This window comes from Camelus ferus, chromosome 9 (genome assembly GCF_009834535.1).
Source record: "Camelus ferus isolate YT-003-E chromosome 9, BCGSAC_Cfer_1.0, whole genome shotgun sequence".
NCBI lineage: Eukaryota > Metazoa > Chordata > Mammalia > Artiodactyla > Camelidae > Camelus > Camelus ferus.
In genome coordinates, this window is record NC_045704.1 from 17,380,464 (window position 1) to 17,401,730 (window position 21,267).

The window sequence follows — 21,267 nt, forward strand, 5'->3', positions numbered from 1 at the left end:
TATATTATGATAATTTTTCATGTCTTATCTCTTGTCTTAGGCTTTATGTTCCCTGGGGTAAGGGCCCTGCATTTCTCATTTCTGTATCTTTCATGGGGTCTAACACTGAGACTTATAGCACAGTAGGTGCTCCCTAAGGATTTCATGAACACATAGATTGGCCAACAGGAAAAAGATTCTCCATTACAGGTGAGTTGTATCCTGAACCTCAGGTTTACATGTTAATACTACAAGGTCTTTGTCCTCCCTATGGGTGGAGTTGTTGCTTGTGATGACTGATGTGGGTAACTGCTCTGTGAGATAATGATGCCCTGTGCGGTGCTTGTTTTCAGGCATATTACTGGGACTAAGGAGTCTATGTGTATATGGGGTAGAGGGTAGGATGGATAAGGAGACAGAGCTAATTAGATTGGAGGAATTAAACTAGAGAGTAGTGGGAAAGAAAATAAGAAATATTAGTGAAGAGGAAGAAATCTGAACTCATCTGATAGGCCAGGGGAAGACACTGTAGGTCCTTGCGTGGGACAGTGAACTAGTTTTTAGGAAGGTAATGAGGCAGTAGTGTGCAAGGAAGATTTCAGTAGAGTGACCAAAGATGAGAATTCAAGCAGTACCTCCAGCAGAGGTGTTGAGGGCGGGGGTTATTTAGGTGTATGGGAATGGGGAGAAGGACATAACTGAGAGACGCTAAAAAAAAAAAAAAAGAATCAACAGGCTGTGGCAACGTATCAAGTCTGGGAAACAAAAGAACAAGGGCTGAGGAAGTAGTGGTGTCACTGAGAAAAATGAGTGAGCTGTGGGGGAAAGCCAGTTTAGATGGGGAGTAATTTGAGAAGGTATTTTGATGTGAGTGTCATGCATTCTGTGAAGTAGTCAGGGCTAGAGATACAGATGAAGGACTTATCTGCAAAGAGATCATGAAAGCTGTGGAAACAGGGTTGTGTGGCTGGATTCACGCAGGTTTGAGTAAGAAATCTGATGTGGGGGTGCAATGGGGACACTTGGAGGAGAATGACCAGGAAGGAAAATGTTGTCTGTGGTCTCAGATGTTGTAAAAGTGAACCATGTGAGGACAGAGAAAATACATTTGAATTGGCCAAGCAATGGCTACTGATTTTATGCTGCTTCAGCCTTGTATATGGAGGCACCACTGCAGAGGGCCAGGAGGAATCAGGTGAGGAGGAAGGGGAAAGACAGCACACATTTCAATTGCTTAGAAGTGAAGGAAATGAGATAACAGGCTAACGCTTGGTGGAATTAGTAAATGAAGGTTATCCAGGTTGGAAGAGATCTGACCCTCTGAGGGGACAGAAAGAAGGAACAGGGTACGAGGAAGAGGGAGGGTGCTACAGAGATTTCTACACACCTGAACCTGTGGGGACTGTTGGGAGTGAAAGCTGTATCGCTGCATCTGATTCACTGGAGCCTCTGTGTGGAAAGTGTGATTTCTTCCTAGGGAAGAGGCTGGAGATCATTTGCTCATGAGATCATCTTCTTTCCTAGAGGAAGACAGGCAGTTTCTTCAGGCAGGTTGTAGCTATGGCTTGTTGCTTCCAGATCAGCTCACTTTGTTAGCAGGTGTGCAAATGAATTGAGCGATTCTCTGATCACTAGAGCAAATATCTGTGTACTTAGACATAGGCTCACTCTGACTCCCATTTAAGCAATTTCTCCTTCTTCTGCCTGTAAAGAAGACATTGTAGAAAGTAGTACCAACTGTGAGGCACCATGTTGATGTCTGGTATATAATTTTTATTATAAATATAGAGCAAATTTTACAAATAATTCAGAAGCAGCCTTAGCCAGGCAAAATTAAATAACAGAACAGGGTGGATGAGGGGAGTTATATACAGAGTGTCAGGGATGGAAAACCCTGAAGAGGTACCTGAGTACAGAGAGCTCCCAACCAACCCTCTTTGAGGGGGCCTCTTAGACACAGCATGAGATCAAGTAACGAATGTGGAATAAAACTCTTCTCTCAGCAGCCCCAAGGAGGTTCCATCTGTGCAGAAGAAGGCTGAGTGGGAAGTAGATGTGCCTCTCCTTCTCCTGCCCTTCCTTTTTATGCTGACACATTGGGTCTCATAGACCCTGTGGGAGAAAACAAATTTCGGACGCTTTCAAGAAGCCTAGGGCTGAGTTATAATCCTCCCCTTATGTCCTAAGGAGGATCAGCACCAGTGCTGCTTTCTAGGTTGTAAACAATGCCAACAGCATGAGTGGTAGTGTTCTCTTTAGGGCACTCCTGCTTCTCAAGGACCAAGCACACCTTAGCAGAGGCCCAGGTTTCCTGAGAAGGTGAGTGGGGCAGACAGATGGAATGTGCACAGGTGGAAACATGGAATAGAATGGTGTTGATGATTGGTCTGAGATGCCTAGAAACTGAGTGAGACCCATTTCTAGCCATTGATGTAGAAAACTGCTTCTTCTTCTTTTTATGTGGAGCCCCTGACATAAAAGCCTTGAGGAGCTCCTGGGCAGAGGGATTTGAGGGGTTTTGATGTCTTCTGTCACCTAAGGCAGTCAGATTGGCTTATGCAGCAAATTAAGTAAACATAACCCCTTTCACATAAACAAGCAGTTACAAAAATTAAAGTGGTGGAATGTCTCAGAAGGAAGGGAAAAAACCCCAATACCCCAAATTGTGCATTCCTTAACCATTATTTAGATAATCTCTGAAGGGTAGCTATCTGATTCCTCTCCCCAAACTCAGCAGACTGTCTCTGTTAAGAGCTGATTTTTCCTCTAAAGCGATAACCTCTCCCTCCAAGGGCATTTTCTTGAATACAGCCCATAAAGTTATTAAAAACAGTATGTGCGTTTTTTTCCATCAGGAATCACATATGGACTTTTGAGAAGTTGTTTTCTAGTTGCTCTGGTAGGTTTTCTGAAGACAGGCTTTCAAAGGGTTTAGGTGTTATTCTAGCTAAGTAGTAGGTTGCTCAGGCCTTGGTCCTGCAGGTAGACAACCCTAAAAGTGGATGAAGGTATAGAATTTCCCAGTTCAGAATTGGTTATATTTGTATTTTCCTGTGAATGGAGGGTTCACACTGGACTTCAGAGAGCTAGGAGGAGCTTTTCCTTTTGCTATTTCTCTCCTTTTCTGGCACATGTGTTTCAGTGCATAATTCTCCAGGTTATGGCAAATTGAAATTAGACTCCAGTGGGACAGGAGAGGTGGGAAGGGATAAATGTGTTCTGAATAGGCAAGTTTAAAAGCAGTCTAGGTCAGGAAAAGGGGAGGGGCAGAGGTTCTGGCAACCTCTCCCAAGGTCTGCTTTGCCAAATTTCAGTTACAAAAGTCTGTTTCCTGCAGACCTCCTCCTGGATGTACCTTTTCATCTCTTAAAACTGAAGTAAGGGGCTGTGACCAGGCAGCCTGGAGGAGCCTCATTAGGGGGTTAAGGGAGGGAGGGTGGGGAAGACACTCCTCCCATTTTTCCTGAGGGTAAAGGGATCTCCTAGGGATGGGGAGGAGGAGCTTGGAATAAGTCAGCAGTACAGAGAGCAGGACTGGTTGCATCACTTCTTTTTCACTTCTGAATAAACCGTTTCTGAGGCTGTTAAGGATGGAGAGGCTGAAGTTGGTTTCTTTGATTCCAGGGCATTGAAGTTCAGGGAAGAATATGCAACTTCGTCAATCTGAAAGGCAGGAGCAGGGGTCAATTGAGTCAACATCACAGGCCAGGCCCTCACCTTGTCTACTGTGATTCAGCACCAAATGCTTTCGGCACTTTGAAACTTTTGGCTTAGGAGGAGGGCTTTTGTTACCCATTATCTCTGCTTGCTAACATCCTGTTGAATGATCGTTAGGAGAGATAGATTATGGAATTCTACAATGGAATACGATGATACAGCAGTGAGAACAAATGAACCACAAAGGCATACAACAATATGAATGACTCTACAAAACAATTTTGAATGAAAGAAGCCAGGCACATGTAAGGATATACTGCGGTTTTCACTTATATAAGAATATAATCATGTTAAACTAATCTAGTGCATTCGAAGGTTGTTATTCTTTAGAGGGAAATAACTAGAAGGTTTTGTATATGTGTGTTGGGGAGACAATTTTTTTTTAATGATTTGGGTACTGTTTACATAGGTATGTGCAACTTGCGAAAACTTACACATTGTTGAAAAATACTTAAGATTTAAGCACTTTTCAGTATATATGTGTATTCTATTGAAAGGTTAAGATGAGAAAATTCATTTCAATAGAATTATTAGAAAGTAAAGGAGCCATTAGAATGGAAATTATCATTTGACAGTAAGAGCAGGGTCAGATTGGAGGCAGAGGAGGGAGGATAAGCCAGTGCCTTCCTTGTGCTGGATATTGTGCTGGTTGCTTTAGATTTGTTATAATATTTAATTCCTTGACCTTCTCTTCAAGGTAAGCATCATGCCAGTTTTACAGATGACAAAACTGAGGATCAAAGAAGTTAAGTTACTTGCCCAAGGTCATGGCTAGGATTCAAGTCCACATTCTTGCAGTGATGTAGACCCATGGAAGTAATTAACCAATACTTCTTTGTTTGTTCTGAAGTGAGGAACTTTGACCCAGAGTGGATCTTATATTGTCTTCATGAATAACCCATTCTACACAGAGATATTTCCATGAGAAAATGAGCTGGTGAAACTGGCTGTGCTTACCTTGCTGGGTGAGTTGTCAGAATGTCCCTGACCTGGGGAAGCAAAAGAGAGTTACCAACCTATGAAAATGCAGACCTGACTTAAATCCTCAGAACGTGGTGTTCCTAAGCTATTGTGACTTCCAGGTAAAGGAGGTGGCAGGTGGTGGGAGGGTAGGCTATAGAGGTGGCCCATGATCACTTAAGGAATTCACTTCCCTCAACCTGTGGTCCAGACCCCAGGGCATTAGACCAAGGAGGGGCAGAAGGCCTCAGTTCACTTCTGAAGATTTCTTCAAGTTCACAAGGCCTGAGATTTGCCCTGGCGTTTCTCAGCAACAGGATCAAGTGGCAGGGAGGGACATTGAGGCCGACAGCACCCAGAGCACCAAAGGCAGGGAAACTCTCACCAAAGGAGATGCCCACATGCATAAAAGAGTCCGGAGGGGGTAGGATTAAGGATGAAGAAATGGCTCCTGGAAACATGACCAGCTCATGGCCTGCTGGCTTGCCTGGCCTAGGGGGAGTGAGTTTCTCTTCCGGTGCTGTGTCTCAGGGGAAGCTTTTGCAGTAGGAAGGGTGCGAGGATCTATGTCAACTTAAGGTTGGGACATGGAAATACCCTCTGAAAATTCAGAAGGTACGGATCATTTGGAAATCCAGGATTCCCTGCTAGGGCAGGGCACATGGTAGAACATACCAGCTCTCACTGGGTAAGTGGGTTTACTTACTGTGGTTGGAGTCTGAGGATTTGTGCTGTGTGAGATCATGCTGGTCACTTGCCCTAAATAAATTCCAGATGCTGTTATTCCCAGGCATAGGATCTTTGCTCCTTGAATTAGGAAGGACACTGTCAGCATGATACCTTGGGGCTCCTCAGTGTTCATTTATTCCTTGGTCAGTACTCTTTCCTCTCAGGCCCTCCTTCTTCAATCTATGTATGATCCCTGCTAGTGTTTACTTGTTCCCTGTTTGCTGGCCCTTCACGTTTTGGGTGACCTATACAACTGTTTCTGAGCCTGTTTCTACCCTGACATCTTTCCCCTTTTGTAGGCAGATGCTGGTTATTTCTCACTTTATTTATTGCCTAAGAGGCCTTTGGTTGTGTCTGCTTTTCTTAGGTTCTCTTCCTGTCCTATCCCCCAGTCCCCTCCTGCTACTATTGTCCACTGGGCATGTGACTCCCTTCCTCCCGCTTCTCCTTTCATTTCCTCATTAGTTTTCCTTCTTGGATCTTGGCTTCCCTGACTGGAGACAGAAGAACATAATGGCTCTCACCCCTCTAAACCAGATGGGGATGGGAATAACCATGTCCGAGAGAGAGTGGGGTAGGGGAAGCATGACCACCAGGGAAGAAGAGACCCGCAGGAATTAGTGCTGGGAAGCAGAGCTTTAGGAAGAATGAGGAGCCGATCCAGGCCAGACACAGAGATGAAGTCTCCTTCCCTCTCCCAAGCGTGGCAGTTAGCCTTGGAGAAAGTGGAATGAGAGGAAAGGCATCATACCTTCCAGTATTTCTGACATACAGAAAATACACCATGGCTGCTATCAGAGCTACCCCAGCCACGGCTCCAATCACGATGCCGGCAATAGCACCATCTGAGAGGCCAGAAGAACTTCCTTGTGTTGAATCATCTGTCATGGAGAGAAAAGAGAACAGTGAATGAAGGTGATGTTGTTTTACAGTGGAAAGTGCTCTGGGAAACAACTCTCAGTATAAAAAAATCTCCACTTGTTTCTTCAAGGAGTAAATTTTCTGTGGGAGGTTGCTGTGAGGGGATTAGCCAACTATATCCTTGCAGTTCTTTTCTCTTTGACTGTATGTCTAGGTTGGTGGTCAGATTTGCCTCAGTTCCATCCTGGCCTTTCTGTACTCAGATATTTTTGAAGCCTTTAGAAATATAAGAAGGATTGATGGCGTTTTTTTTTTTTGTTTTGTTTTGTGTTTTTTGTTTTTTTTTGTTTTTTTGTATATTATGACTTCTTACCTTTTCATGGCTGCATCTTTCCCTGAGCACCATCCATGAATATGTGCCTCTCAAGTGTCTTGTGGTGGGGACTTAATTGATGGAACTCTGAATTCACTACCCCTTTGCACAGAGACTACCCTTCCCACGGGCTCCCAGCAGGGATACGAAGTCAACCCCAATTCTGTGAGAAGTGATTTTTCTGTGATGAGTGACTCTAGTTCAAGGACTTCCCGCCAGCTTTGCAGACAGTCTCTAAAACTGCACTGTAATCGAAAACTTCCTTCCTTCCCTTTCTCTTTCTCAAGAGTCAGATATACATCATGGTCTGAGGACCCTGCCAGCTTCCTCCCTCTCCTGCCCCGCTTTCCTTCACATGCATTTTCGGAAATGAATGTCTTGATGTCTAATCCTATCTTGGCTGCATCTCGTGGGATGAAAACTAACATACTAGATATGAAACGCTGCACTCAACTCCTTTTTTTCTTTCCCATAGTTAGTCAGTAACATGTCCCACTGGTCATTTGTGTTATGCCTTCCTTCCCAAATATATATAATACCTTTTGCCTCTGTTTCTTCTTTTTAATTTTGTTTGGCCTCACCATTCTACTCAAGATGAAAATTAATGCTGGAGTTGCTACTGTTAAGAGGTACTTACTATGTGCCAGGCTCTGTGCTACATATTTCCCATATATCTCATTTAATTCATATAATAACCCTGTCAGATAGACACTATCTCCATTTTACAGATGAAAAAACAGGCTTGCATTGGTGAAAAACCCAAAGTCAAATGGCTAATAAGAGGGGGCCTTAGAGGTAGGAGTCCCTGATTTTATAGAGCCTAATGATAATAGTAGCAATAACAGCAGCTAACATTTATGGAAAATTTCCTCTGTGTGTGTATTTGCTAAGGGTTTAATTGGATATTACAGTAAATCTGTGAAACAATACCATGAAACACGTACTCTTATTGCAGTTTTCTGTTGAGGAATCTGAGCCTTGGAGAAGTTAAGACTCTTGGGCAAGAATTTATAATTGTAAATACTTACATTAAGAAAGAAGAGATCAAATCAAAAATCTAAATTTACAATTTAAGGGATGAGTTAAAAAAGAAACTAAACCCAAATCCAGAAGGAAGGAAATAATAATGATTAGAATGGAGATAAATCAATTAGACAATGGAAAAATCAGTAGAGGAAATCAATAAAACCAATATTTGGTTCTTCAAAATGATTAATAAAATTGACAAATATTTAACTAGGTTGACTAAGAAGAAAAGAGAAGATTCAAATTACTAAAATCAGAAATGAAAATGGGAACATTAGTACCAATTCTACAAAAATAGTAGAAGTATAAGAGTACTATGAATAATCATATGCCAGCAAATTGGATAACTTCTATGAAATGGACAAATTCCTAGAAACAAAAGCTACAAAAATGCAGTCACAAAGAAATAGAAAATATGAACATATAAAGAGTTTAAATCAATAAAAACATTTGACAAAATTCAGCATTCTTTTATGATAAAAACACTCAAACAAGGAAAGAAGGAAAGAAACCACCTCAATATGATAAAGGCCACATATAGAAAACCCACAGCTAACCATCATCCTCAATGGTGAAAGACTGAAAGTTTTTCCTGTAAGATCAGGAACAAGACAACAATGCCTGCTTTTCCCACTTCTATTCAAAATAGTATTGGATGTACTACCCAGAGCACCTGGGCAAGAAAAAGAAATAGAAGACATCCAAAATGGAAAAGAATAAAATGATCTCTGTTTGCAGATGACACAACTTTATGTACAGGAAACCCTAAAGATTCCCCACAAAACTGTTAAAACTAATAAACTAATTTAGCAAAGCTGCAGGATACTAAATCAACATGTAAAATTTAGTTGTTTCTATATGTAAACAATGAAACATTCAGAAAGGAAATCAGGAAAATTTTATTTACAATAATATCAAAAAGAATGAACTACTTAGGAATTAGCCAGAGAGGTAGAAGATCTATACACTGAAAAACTATAAACAAACACTACTGAAAGAAATTAAAGAAGACATAAATAAATGGGAAGCCATTCCATGCCCATGGATGGGAAGACTTAATATTATTAAGATGACAGTACTATCCAAAGTGATCTAAGATTCATTGCAATCTCTGTCAAAATTCCCCAATGGCTTTTTTTTTTTCTGAAATAGAAAATCAACCCTAAAATTCATATGGAATTTTAGGAGTCCCCCAATAGCCAAAACAACGTAGAAAAAAGAAGAGTGGGAGGACTCACACTTCCTGATTTCAGAATTTGCTGCAAAGCTAATCAAAAGTGTGGTACTAACATAAAAACAGACATACACAACAATGGAATAGAAAGGGCAGAAATAAACCCTTGCATATATAGTCAGATGACACTGATGAGGGTGTGAAGACCATTATATGAGGAAAAGAGAGTCTTTTCAACAAGTGGAACTGGGAAAACTGGACATTTATATGAAAGAATGAAGCTGAGCCTTTACCTAACACCATATACAAAAACAAACAAAAAATTAACTCACAATGACTCAAAGACCTAAATGTTAGAGATAAAACTAGAAGAAAAACAGAGAGTGACAGCGTCATTACTTTGGATTTGGCAGTATTTTCTTGGATAGGAAACCAAAAGCACAGGCAACAAAGAAAAAAATTGATAAATTGGACTTCATCAAAATTAAAAAGTTTTGTGCATCAAAGGATACTATCAACAAAGTGAAAAAGCAACCCATAGAATGGGAGAAAGTATTTGTAAAACATATACCTGATAAGGGCTTAATATCTGTAATATGTAAAGAACTATTACAGTACAACAACAACACAATTTAAAAATGGGCAGAGGAACTGAAGAGACATTTCTTCACAAGAGATATACAAATGGCCAATAAGCATATGAAAAGACACTCAACATCACTAATCATTAGAGGAATGCAAATATAAACCACTAAGATATCACCTTACACCGTTTAGGATGGCTATTAAAAAAAGAAAAACCAGAAAACAACAAATGTTTGCAAGGATGTGGAAAAATTGGAACCTTGTGCACTGCTGGTGGGAATGTAAATGGTGCAACCATCATGGAAAGTGATATGGGAGTTCATCAAAGAGTTGAACAAAGGATTGACATTTGATCTGGCAATTCTACTACTTCTAGGTATGTGCTCAAAAGATTGAACAGATGTTTGTACACCCATGTTTAAGCAGTGTTGTCACAGTAGCCAAAAGGTGGAAATAATCTAAAAGCAATCAACCTATGAATGATGAACAAAATATGGTATATATATATATATACACACACACAAGGAAATATAATTCAGCTTTTAAAGGAAATGAAATTCTGGTACGCTATAACATGGATGGCACCTTGAAGACATAATGCTAAGTGAAATAAATTAGACCCCAAAGGACAGTTATTGTATGATTTCACTTATACAAAATAACTAAAATAGTCAAATTCACAGAGACAAAGAAAATAGAATGGTGATTGCCAGGGTTTGGGGTGGGGGAGGTGGGGAGTTATTGTTCAACAGGTACAGAGTTTTAGTATGGTAAGGTGAAAAAGTTCTGGGTGGATTGAGTTAATGAGTGCACAACAGTATGAATATACCTAATGCTGCTGAGCTATACTCTTAAAATCATTAAAATTATATTTTATGTATATTTTACCACATTAAAAATGGTAACAGGAAAAAAGGAGGAATCTTGTGAAAGATCACACTAAAATGCCAAATGCAGGATAAGAAATTAAGTATATCTGATTTAGAGACTGAGCTCTTACCCATTTTGCCATTCTGTTTACTACAATGGTCTCTTATTTGATATTCTTCGCCCTGTGACCTGTATCTAATTTGCACCCACTGGTAGGGTAGTCCTCCCAGGAAGATGCAGCACGGGGCAAGTGGTCACTCACATTTCACTTCCAGGCTGAGGACGTCACTCTTGCTGGAATAGCCCAGGTTGGAGACCTGGCACTGATAATTCCCGGCATCCTCCCTCCTGACAGGGTGTATGGTGAGGGTGCTGTTGCCCTGGGACAGCTTCATCCTCTCTGTGAGCAATAGACTCTGGCCATTGAAGAGCCAGGAGATGGAGATCCCAGTGTCATTTGTAAGACAGGTCAGGAACACGGTATCCTCATATTCTGTGACATTGGTGTTGCTGGCTTGGATGGAGGGCTGTGCCACTGGGTCTGCGAAGAAACAGAGGAGGTGACTGGTCTGGGGCCTGGGGCCGCACTCCTTCCTCAGAGATCTCAGCCACTCCTGGGGTCCAGTGAATTCTGTGGAGGTGACCCAGAGGATGGCCCTGACCCTGTGAGCAAGGTCGTGGGTCTCTCTTCAGTGATAATCTGTGAGGAGGAGACTGCTCTTCCTCTCTGAAACCCAGACACCCCAGGATGGCCCCTGGCCAGTCTCCATGGACATCTCTGTGGTATCAGTACCAGGAACCGCTTCTCAGCCCATATGTCTAGCATCCTCCTTATCAAGTGGAGTTTTTCATTAACTTTCATTGACCTTTTTCCCAGAATTTTCTTGACTTTAAAAAAATTCCATTCCCCTTCCCTATATACACTTCCATGTATGTTGGGGAAGGCAGGCTTGCCAGCTCTGTGCATCTCTGGGCCAAGGGAACTTTCCATAAAGTAGGAGAGGAATTTAATTTCTTGTTAAATAATTTACTAGGGAATTAAGGTGGCCCAACCCAGTCTCCTGGCCTATAGAAGGGTTATAATATCCCTCTGATCCAGGAACAATCTTGTTTTTAGAATCCCCTCATTTTCATTCATCCTAAGTCTGAGACATTAACCTGATTCTCCCATCACAGGATGGTGATCCTGAGCCTCTCAAGACAGGAGCAGCTGTTCCCTCCCAGTCTTGGCTCAAGGCTAGGCCTGCCCAGATTTGCCTGGGCCAGGAAGTCATGGCCAGCCTGGTATCTATGGGTGAGGGTCCATGTACTTGGACCTGAGAGGAGTGGGTGTGGCCTGGCCTCTGGCTGTGTAGATTTAGGCAGGCTACCTGGGCCGCATAGGAACAGAGATTACTCACAGAGGATATTCAGGGTGAATGGGTCACTGCGGCCGGCACTCACTGGGTTCTGGGTTTCACACACATAAGGTCCAGTGTCATTCCTTGTGACATGGAGTAAAGTGAGAGTTCTGTTGTCCTTGGACAGTTCCAGCCTGGCGCTGTCAGGGAGGCTCTGATTGTTGATCCACCACTTGTAGGTGGTGTTCTGAGTCTCAGGTTCACATGTTAACACTACCGTGTCCTCGTGCTCCAGGGGGTTCGAGTTGTTGCTGGTGATGATGGGTGTGGGTAACTTTGCTGTGAAGATAAGAGAGAGAACATTGCCTGTTTTATACCTTTGATTCCTCCAAAAGCATCTTCAATCAGAGTCGTCATTTCTTAACCTCTAAGCAAAGCTGAGTCCTTAAAGAATAAGGCAGGTCTGTGTATCACAAGACAAATGCATGAAACTCTGAGCTCACTGAACATACGGCCACCTGCTCTATGTCCGGGAGGAAGCACAGACTTCCTCAAGTGTCAATTAAGTATCAGCGTTTCATAGCCATAACATAAGCCTGGGGGTCGAGGTCACTGTTTCCTCTCCTGGTTTTTCACTGACTTGGTGACTGCCTGACTGACCTTGGGGTGCTCACCTGGAACATGTGGGTTCCGAGTACCTTCAAGCTGCACAGACCTACACTGCCTGGTGGAGATGTGTTTTCACTGAGGCCTCGATTTCCAAGGTACCCTGGAGATGGGTAATGATGGACCATCTCATGGTCCTTAAACCTTGAGAAGACCAAGCAGCATGGGTGTTTGGAACTGGGTGTTTAAGCAGAAATAATACACAGGAAGACCAGAAGCAAGCCTGGTGTTCAGTTCAGTATTCAGTCTGCAGGGCCATGAGGTGGGGCAGTTCTGTCCAGGTGTTAAAGATGACTGATGAGACAGTGAGCCCATAAAGGGTAGACAAGTCCAGTTAATGATTAGAAAAGAAGGAGAGGGACAGGCAGGAGCTGATTGTCTTTGGCAGCAGAACCAGAATCTCTGCCCTTGGTCTTTAATGTCTCTTCTCCCATTATTGAGGGCAGGTAAGGACCGTGTCAATCTTTCCTGAATACTCTTAGACAGTAGCAAATACAGACAGGGTGAGTTGTGGAAAGTGAGGAATCATGAACTTGCAGAAAATTTAGGCCTCATCGACCATCTGTTTTTGGCAATTATGAGATAGAAATCTGAGTAGAAGTTAAATTCTGAAAGAATATGTGAAAATCATTATTAATGCCCCAAAGATCTAAGACCAGTTTCTGAGGAATACCTCTGTAAGGTCTTAGACCAAGTTCTGCAGTCCAACCAGGATCACATTATGATCAAAGGAAGCTGCCATAGTGGTTTGATCAGGAACTACCTGGGTAGAGATACGTGAGTCCTGTTAAACTGCAGAATTGATCAGGAGAAGTCTGAGTCTCTGTTTTATAAAGGAAGGAATGATCTAAATTACTAGAAATGATATGTATCATGTTGATAAATTTAGGAGAAGAGGTCCCTATCACCAATTTCTATGGACGATCAGGTAAATGGGAGGAGAGCAACAAAGGCATGTGGCATGCTTTCTTTTCTTTTTGCCTCAAGAAACTAGAATTTGATCAAACTTGTCCGAATTGGGCAGAGGCTAAGTGAAAGGACAGTGGCTCAGGCATCTCATTGTCGGAGAGCATCCCTTCCTATGATAAAGGTGCCATCACAAGGACACACAGACAATGGAATAGGCACAGCATCTGTCAGCCACCTCCCCTCCCTGCCCCCCAGGAAGTCTCGAGAACCACTGGGAGGAATGGGAGCCTCACACCAGGGTGAGGATGTGAGTCACAAGTCAAAGAGGTGAAGTGAGCCCGTGAGCCACTGCAGACCTGTCCTTCTGCCTTTGACTCCCTGGTTGAGTCATGTAGAGAGTAGATGGAGGGGTGGCATATCACTCTCAAGTGACATGTCCCACTTGTTGGTGTCATGGAGGGAAAGAGCCCTGGACCAGGGCAAAGCAGAAGTTCATTCTCCTGGTGACCTGGGGAAACTGGCTCAGGTTGGAGCCTCACAGAGGCTGCTGCTCCCACTGATTTCCTGTGTCCTTTACTATTGCCCGGGAGAGTGGGCCTGGCCACAGGCGTTAGCAGGACGGGAGCAGGGCAGTCAGCCGTTTGCGGGAGTATTTGTGGAGGGCTTAAGGGTGGGGGCTCTTTTCAGAGCAGAACCAGTCCCAGCTGGAATGAAGGAGGAGGAAGATGAGAGACACGGAAGGAGCAGAGAGAGCGAGAAATGTCCATTTACGAGTGACTTCAAAGTGGAGGTTACAAGTGATTTCAAAGATTCAAAGATCCAAGAGTCCCACAGCTGCCTAAAGCAGGACCCATGTCACCCTGGCAACCCTCCCATGGCCAAGCAGCCTCACAGTCATCGTGAGACTTGGCTCCCAGCCTGCTTTAGGGGCAGGTGGTCAGAGGATGGAATATGGGTCCCATCCCTGAAGAGACAGGAACAGGTGTGGCCAAAACCTCCTAGGACTCTGCATGCAGATTCCAGTGTCTGAAGAGATTATAGATCATTCATTCATTCTTATTTATTCCATCCTTCCTTCATCACAGAGAGATTGAGAGTTTCTTATCTGTCGGGCCCTGTGCTGGTTGCAGGTGTAGACTGGGGATTGAGGAAACCAAGTCCTTTCCATTTTACTCCAGTGAGAATGACACCCAGCATATTAGGAAATAAACGTTTGATTTCTAATCCCGGACAAGGAGCTTATGCATTAGCTGCCTGACAGGGGCAGGCCTGGACTCTCCTGTCACTGACTCTGATTGTTGGTATAAGTAACTAATTTTCCATTTCCTTTCACTTTCCACACCAGCATCTCCTTCTGAGCTGGGGATGTCCAGGTAGAAATGATCTGGACCAACAGCTGGCTTCTGGGTCCATAGATGTTCGGTAAGGCTCCTGGGGTTGAGGAGAGGCTGGGGCTGTGATCTAGGCATGACTCTGATTGGCTAGTCATGTCTGTGTGACTCTGATTCAGTGACTGTATCCCCCTGTAACTCAGTTTCTTGCCTGTAGAATAGGATAAGTGGTAAATGGTCTCAGCCTTGCCATGTTGTCTGAATGTTAACTTTAAATAATTCATAATTAACTGACATAAGCTGGGCATAGAGGAGCTGACCAAAAAACTGCATCTACCATTGTTTGCATCCATAGGAGAGGGCTCCCTGGGCTGCAGCCTGGTGGGTGAGGAGCTGCCAGGAGCATCTTCTCTCCTCTGTTCCTCCCTGGGATGCTGACCTTCCTCTGGAGTCTCCTCAGTCCTCAAGGTGGTTGGCTAATTGGAGACCTAACCCATCTTGCTTTCCATGCTGAGTCTCAGATGAAGGACCAGGGTCCACCTCTGCTCAGATGTGGCTCTTGGGGTTCAGCCCCAGCTCAGAAGCCTCGTGACTGAGGCAGCTGGGAAATCATTGCTCCCAATTAGCCCTTCCCAAGAGGCCAAAACCCAACAGTGACACAGGTGCTTGAGGGTCTTTGGAATCAGGAGCCCTGGGACAGGGCCTGGGGAGGGGCTTCCTGGGGCTGATCTTCTCTGTGAGGATCCCAGGGGTCCTCAGGCCAGGTCCTGACCGAGTTCTACAGAGTCTTTCTCAGGACCATGGTCACAGTGAAGGGTCCAGGACTGAAACTGATCTCCCTCTGCTAAGTTCCTCTATCAGATTGGTCCTTCTTTCTGCACAGGGTTTCTGCAGGGTCCTAGATTCCATGAAAGAATTCTAATCTTTTGAAATTTGTCTCCACTGTGTGTGTCCTATGTTAAATGCCCAAAACCCCAACATGGGAGTTATGCAGAGGGGGATGGAGCCACAGTGCAGGCCTGTTGGTCCTGTGTGACATCACACCACCCTGCACCCAGAGGTCAGAGAGGAATCACTCACGGAATACTTGGAGTTGTCCAGATGCTGCTTCAGAGCCAAACTTATCCGTTGTAACAATTATAGTGTAGTATCCTGTGTCGTTCTGAAAGACATTCTGGAACAGCAGAGACCCATTGGCGTATATTGTCTCTCGGCCGCTGTATGCAGGCCCTGGTACATTTACCTGAGAGCTTACTACATATGATGCAATTTGTTGGCTGTTTTCTACTTTTTGTCCTCTGAACCAGCCATAGCCTAGAATATTCTCTGTCACATTGTAGACAAGTAGAAGAACATCCGTCCCTTCTGCAGCGTTGATGGGCATTGATTCAATAGTGAGTTGGGTAGTAGTGGGCAGGTTCCAGAAGGTTAAGAGTGAGACTAGAAGGGAAGGGAGAGAAAGTAATTCATAATCTCACCTATATTTTGGGATGGAAAAATGGAGCCCTGGGTCCAGAGCAGGTCTCTTCATCCCTCAGCCTTGGTCTATTTTTATAGTGTGTGTGTGGATTTACGGTCAAGATGGCTGAGTGGTAGGAGGACCATGAGCTTGCCTCTCCTCACGACTACAATGAAACCACAACTGAATGCAAAACAATCATAAAAAAAAAAAAAATACTAGAACCTAGCAAAAAAGATCTTCTGCAACTGGAAACATTCAGAGGGAACCACAGCAAGACTGTAGGAGGGGTGTGCTTGCGATTATAATTGGGCCTCATACCCCCCGGGTGGGTGACCCACAAGCTAAAGAATAGTTAAGTCACAGAGGCCCTCCCACAGAAGTGAGAGCTCTAAGCCCCATGTCAGGGTCCCCAGCCCGGGTTCTGGCATTTGGAAGAGAAAGAGACCTCAGGACATCTGGTTTTGAAGGCCAGCAGGGCTTGGCTCTGGGAGCTCCACGGGACTGGAGGAAACGGAGACTCCATTTGCTTGGGAAGCCTACATGGAAACTCGCGTGTGCCAGGTCCAAGGGCAGATGCAGTGATTTCATAGGAACCTGGGCCAGGCCTGCCTGCTGGATTTGGAGGGTCTCCTGGGGACATGGGGGACAGCTGTGGCTCACCCAGGGGACATAAAAGCTGTTGGCGGGCATTCTGAGAATGTTCATCTACAGGAGCTTTCCTGGAGGCTGACATTTTGATTGGATCATTAGCACCAAGACCTAGCCCCACCCAACAGCCTGTAGGGAAGCCTCAGGCCAAACAACATACAGGGTGGAAACATCTGCAGACTTCCTGAGCCACAAAGGCCTCTAGACACTGCCCTACCCACCAGAGGTCCAGGACCAAGCTTCAGCCAGCAGTGCACAGGCACTGGCTCTGCCTGCCAGGAAACCTGCATAAGCCTTTAGTCCAGCCTCATCCACCAGGAGCAGATACTAGAAATAAGAAAACAACAATCCCAAAGCCTGTGGAAGGAATCCACAAACACACAGAAAGATAGACAATATGAGGTGGCAAAGGAATATCTTCCAGGCCAAGGTACAGGATAAAATACCAGAAGAAGAAATAAGTGATGAGGAGATAGGCAATTTATCTGAGAAAGAGTTTAAAGTAATGATGGCAAAGATGTTCAGAGAACTCAAGAAGAGTATAGATGCACAGAGTGAAGTTTTTAGCAAAGATTTGGAAAATATAAAGAATACCCAAACAGAGTTGAAGAATAAAATCACTGAATTGAATAACACACTGGAAGGAACCAAGAATAGACTAAATGAGGCAAAAGAACAGATCAGTGATCTAGAAGACAGATTAGTGGAAATCACTGCTGCAGAACAGAAAAAAGAAAGAAGAATGAAAAGAAATGAGGATAGTTTAAGAGAACTCTGGGACAACATGAAGCACACTAATATTCACATTATAGGGGGTCCCAGAAAGAGAAGAGAGAGAGAAAGGACCTGAGACAATTTTTGGAGAGATAATCACTGAGGACTTCCCCAACTTGGGAAAGGAAACAGTCACCCAAGTCCAGGAGGCGCAGAGAGTACCACACAGGATCAACCCAAAGAGGAACACACCAAGGCACATAGTCATCAAATTGACAAAAATTAAGAATAAGGAGAAAATATTAAAATTAGCAAGAGAAAAGCAACAAATAACATACAAGGGAATTCCCATAAAGTTATCAGCTGATTTTTCAGCAGAAACTCTACAGGCCAGAAGGGAGTGGCACGCTATATTTAAAGTGATAAAAGAGGAAAACTTACAACCAAGAATACTCTATCTAGCAAGGCTCTTGTTCAGACTTGATGGAGAAATGAAAAGCTTCACAGATAAACAAAAGCTAAAAGATTTCAGCACCACCAAACCAGCTTTACAACAAATGTTAAAGAACCTCCTCTAGTCATCAAACCATAAGAAAAGAGAACAAAAAGAAGAAAGGGAGCGAAAAAAGACCTACAAAAGATTGCTTTGGCTGTTCAGGGTCTTTTGTGGTTCCTTATAAATTTTGGAATTGTTTGTTCTAGTTCTGTGAGGAATGTCTTAAGTATTTTGACAGGGGTTGCATTGGATCTGTGGATTGCTTTGGGTAGTGTGGCCATTTTGATAATACTGATTCTTCCAACCCAAGAGCATAAGAAATCTTTCCATTTCTGTGTGTCATTTTGGTTTTCAGAGTATAGGTAACCTCCTTGGTTAAGTTCTAGTTATTTTGTTGTTTTTGATGTAATGGAAATGATTATACTGGTTATAAAATTCTGGTTTTTGAAGTAAAAAAAAAAGTGAATGAAGGGCCGCAAAGGGCAAAATATCCTTCTTTCTTATGGGTGAGCTGTATTCCATCACATATATATGTATGCTGCATCTTCATTGTCTGTTCAACTATTTATGTGCACTTAGGATGCTTCCATATCTTGGCAATTATAAATAATGTTGCTGTTAATAGCAGGGTGTACATATCTTTTTGAATTAATTCTTATCTTGTGGTTGGCTTTATTCCTTTGATAACTATGTTAATTTAAAAAGCTAAAGCTCTAAACGTTCTTAGAAACAATGAATAGTACATATATGTAAATTAAAAAATACATGTGCAGTAAAAAAAAAGAAGAAATTAACTATCAAGCCATGAAAGACATGTAAGAAACATAAAAGGCATATTACTAAATGAAAGAAGCCAGTCTGAAAAGGCTACAAACTGTACGATTCCAACCTAATGACATTCTGGAAAAGGCACAGCTATAGAAACAATAAAAAGATCATGATTTCCAGGGGTTTGGGGAGAAGGAGGGAGGGAGGAATAAATAGATGGAGCACAAGGGATTTTTAGGGCAATGAAATTACTCTGTATGATACTATAGTGGTGGCTGCATGTCATTATACATTTGTCAAAACCCACAGAATGTACAACATCAAGAGTGAACCGTAATGTAAACTGTAGACTTTGGTTGATAATAATGTGTCTCTGTGGTTCATCAATTGTACCAAATATGTCACACTGATGAGGGATGTTGAGGGTAGGGGAGTATATATGTGTGGGTGGGGAGGGCTATATGCGAACTCTCTGTGTTTTCTGCTCAATTCTGCTGTGAACCTGAAACTGCTCTAAAAAAAGAAAGTCTACTAATAAAGTAAAAATAAAAATAAAAATATAGTGTGTGTGTGTGTGTGTGTGTGTGTGTGTGTGTGTGTGTCTCCTACTGGTTCAAGTTCAGCAGTGTGACCCCCATTACTTCAGCCACTCTGATCTTGTTATTTCCTCTGTTTCCCCAGGTGCCTGCTTGGCTCACTTCCTCTCTGCTCTCACACGCCTGCTCACCCTCAGGGAGTGGGTTAGGAGATGCTCTCCCTGACTACCTGCTCTAAAGACCCTCTGCCTTCACTTTCTGACCTTTCCCCGCTCTTTTTCCTTCATGACACTTGTCAGCACCTGACAGCACATTCTAGATCTCTTTGCTTGTCTGTCTTCCTTCTCACAGAACGTGAGATCTTTGGGCAGGGACTTGTCTGATCTTGGTTGTAACCCAGTGCCTGGAACAAACTGCAACACCTGTGGATGAATGAATGCGTTTTCCTGGGACTCTCCACATCCTGGTGTTTATTTGTCAGTTTCTAAGGGTGGTAAGTAAGGACAATGTTTAGTTTCCTGGTTTTGTTTTTCCCTGGAGTGTGACCTCCTGATATAAACTGTTATTGTCATCAGTTTTCAAAAACCATTGCTCAGTGATGAAGCTCAGTAACTTGTAAAACATACAGTAATTTAGGTTTTCCTGCCCTCTACCAATTTTAGTTCATCGAGATTTTCCTGTTGCCGAGCTCCCTCCCTCCATCCTACCCTGCTCCCCTGAGATCCAAACAGAAGCCCTCTGTCCCCTCTCAGAGCCCTGTCTCCCCAGGAGACCCCAGCCAGACTCTGTTCTCCCATCTCTGCCCACTCCCTGCAAACTGTCCCCTCTCACCTGCCAGCAGGACCCTCTGCCAGAGGACGTGCCCTCTGTGGGCAGGGGCTGAGGAGGGCTCCATGGTGTCTTCAGTCTGCTTCATCCCTGCCTCTGTGAGAAGAGTTTCCACTCCAGAAACACCCACAAGCACTGCTGTCTGATGTGTGAGCTCTGCTGTCCTTCCCCTCTCTGTGCTGGGCCTCCTCCTGGGGCAGGAGTACATCATGGGTCATGTGGGCTGGGGGCGGGGTCTGCGCCCAGGACACTCCTTCTCTCTCCCCTCTCAGTCCTGCCTCCCTTGTCCCTTCTTTTCTTGTCCCTTGCTGTTTATATTTCATTCCCTTTGAACCGCTGCTGTTTCTGCCTTTTTCAGCTTGACTTCTCACCCTAGAAACCCACACACACATACACACAATTTGCCATTCGTTGGGGGAGCACAGTCCTGGGGTTCAGTGTCCTGGGCATTTCCCACAGTTTCCAGTTGTGGTGCATCGTCAGCCTCCCTGCCACAGTCCCCTCTTCTCCTTCTGGCTTTTCCCTTCTGAGAAGGAGCCCTGGGGCTACATCAGGAGCACTTATCACAGGATATCACCCACACTGTGCATTGGAATCACTCTGGAACTTTATAAGGAGTGTAAATGCCCAGGTGACACCTTAGAAATGCTGTTTCAGTAGCTGCCCAGGTAATGTGTATGCCCAGCCAGGCTGAGACCCTGTAATATGGGCTGAGGCCTCTTTCGCTCTCCTCTGCACACAGAGGGTCTAAAGATCCTGTTAAAATACAGATTCTGGTTCAGCAGGTGTGGAGTGGACCCAAGAGTCTGTATCTAACAGTCTTGCAGTTGGTGCTGATCCTACTGGGCTGTGGAACACACTTATACTAGCAAGGCTGAGAGGGGCTCCTGTCCCCTGAGAGGCCGACCCAAGTATCCCAGCATTGGCTTCTGCTGTATTCTGGCCTGGGGTCTGGCCAGCCCCACACAGACACTTAGAGGTCCCCAAACAAAGATATTATTTCCCTTGGTGACACAGAACCTCAGCTGGGCACATGGGGACGTCCCAGTGTTCTCAAATATTCTGGGGAGGTAGTGTTCTGTTCCTGTCAGAAGACTCCAGAAGAGGATTGAGGTGCTGGAAAGGGGGCAAGGTGAGTGATGCCTGGTGAGAAGGACCCTCCTTCTATCTCCATGGGGGTCTAGTGTGGCCATAGCTTCCACACAGTCAGGACCTGAAGGAATAGTAATTCCTAACGGTGTGAAGTGGGCTGACGCCTGGCTGGATAGAGGACCTGACAGTCCAGTCTGGAGAGC

General features: G+C 44.0%; 1 protein-coding gene across 3 annotated transcripts; it reads right to left on the reverse strand.

Moving 5' to 3' along the window:
• Window positions 1–1,731: 1,731 nt before the first annotated feature.
• LOC102506626 (carcinoembryonic antigen-related cell adhesion molecule 7-like) lies at window positions 1,732–20,171 on the reverse strand. 3 transcript variants are annotated; one of them, XM_032485978.1, is made up of 8 exons: window positions 19,976–20,170; window positions 15,601–15,960; window positions 11,675–11,953; window positions 10,537–10,815; window positions 6,137–6,266; window positions 5,363–5,415; window positions 4,654–4,685; window positions 1,732–3,642 (listed from the first exon to the last, which is right to left on the reverse strand). In XM_032485978.1, exons 1-8 carry the CDS (start codon window positions 20,058–20,060, stop codon window positions 3,523–3,525), a joined length of 1,338 nt encoding a protein of 445 aa, XP_032341869.1. In that variant the 5' UTR covers window positions 20,061–20,170; the 3' UTR covers window positions 1,732–3,522. The 3 variants fall into 3 exon arrangements, with proteins under 3 accessions (XP_032341869.1, XP_032341868.1, XP_032341870.1); XM_032485977.1 differs by having other exon boundaries at window positions 5,363–5,463; XM_032485979.1 differs by lacking the exon at window positions 5,363–5,415 and having other exon boundaries at window positions 19,976–20,171.
• Between the last annotated feature and the right edge of the window lie 1,096 nt (window positions 20,172–21,267).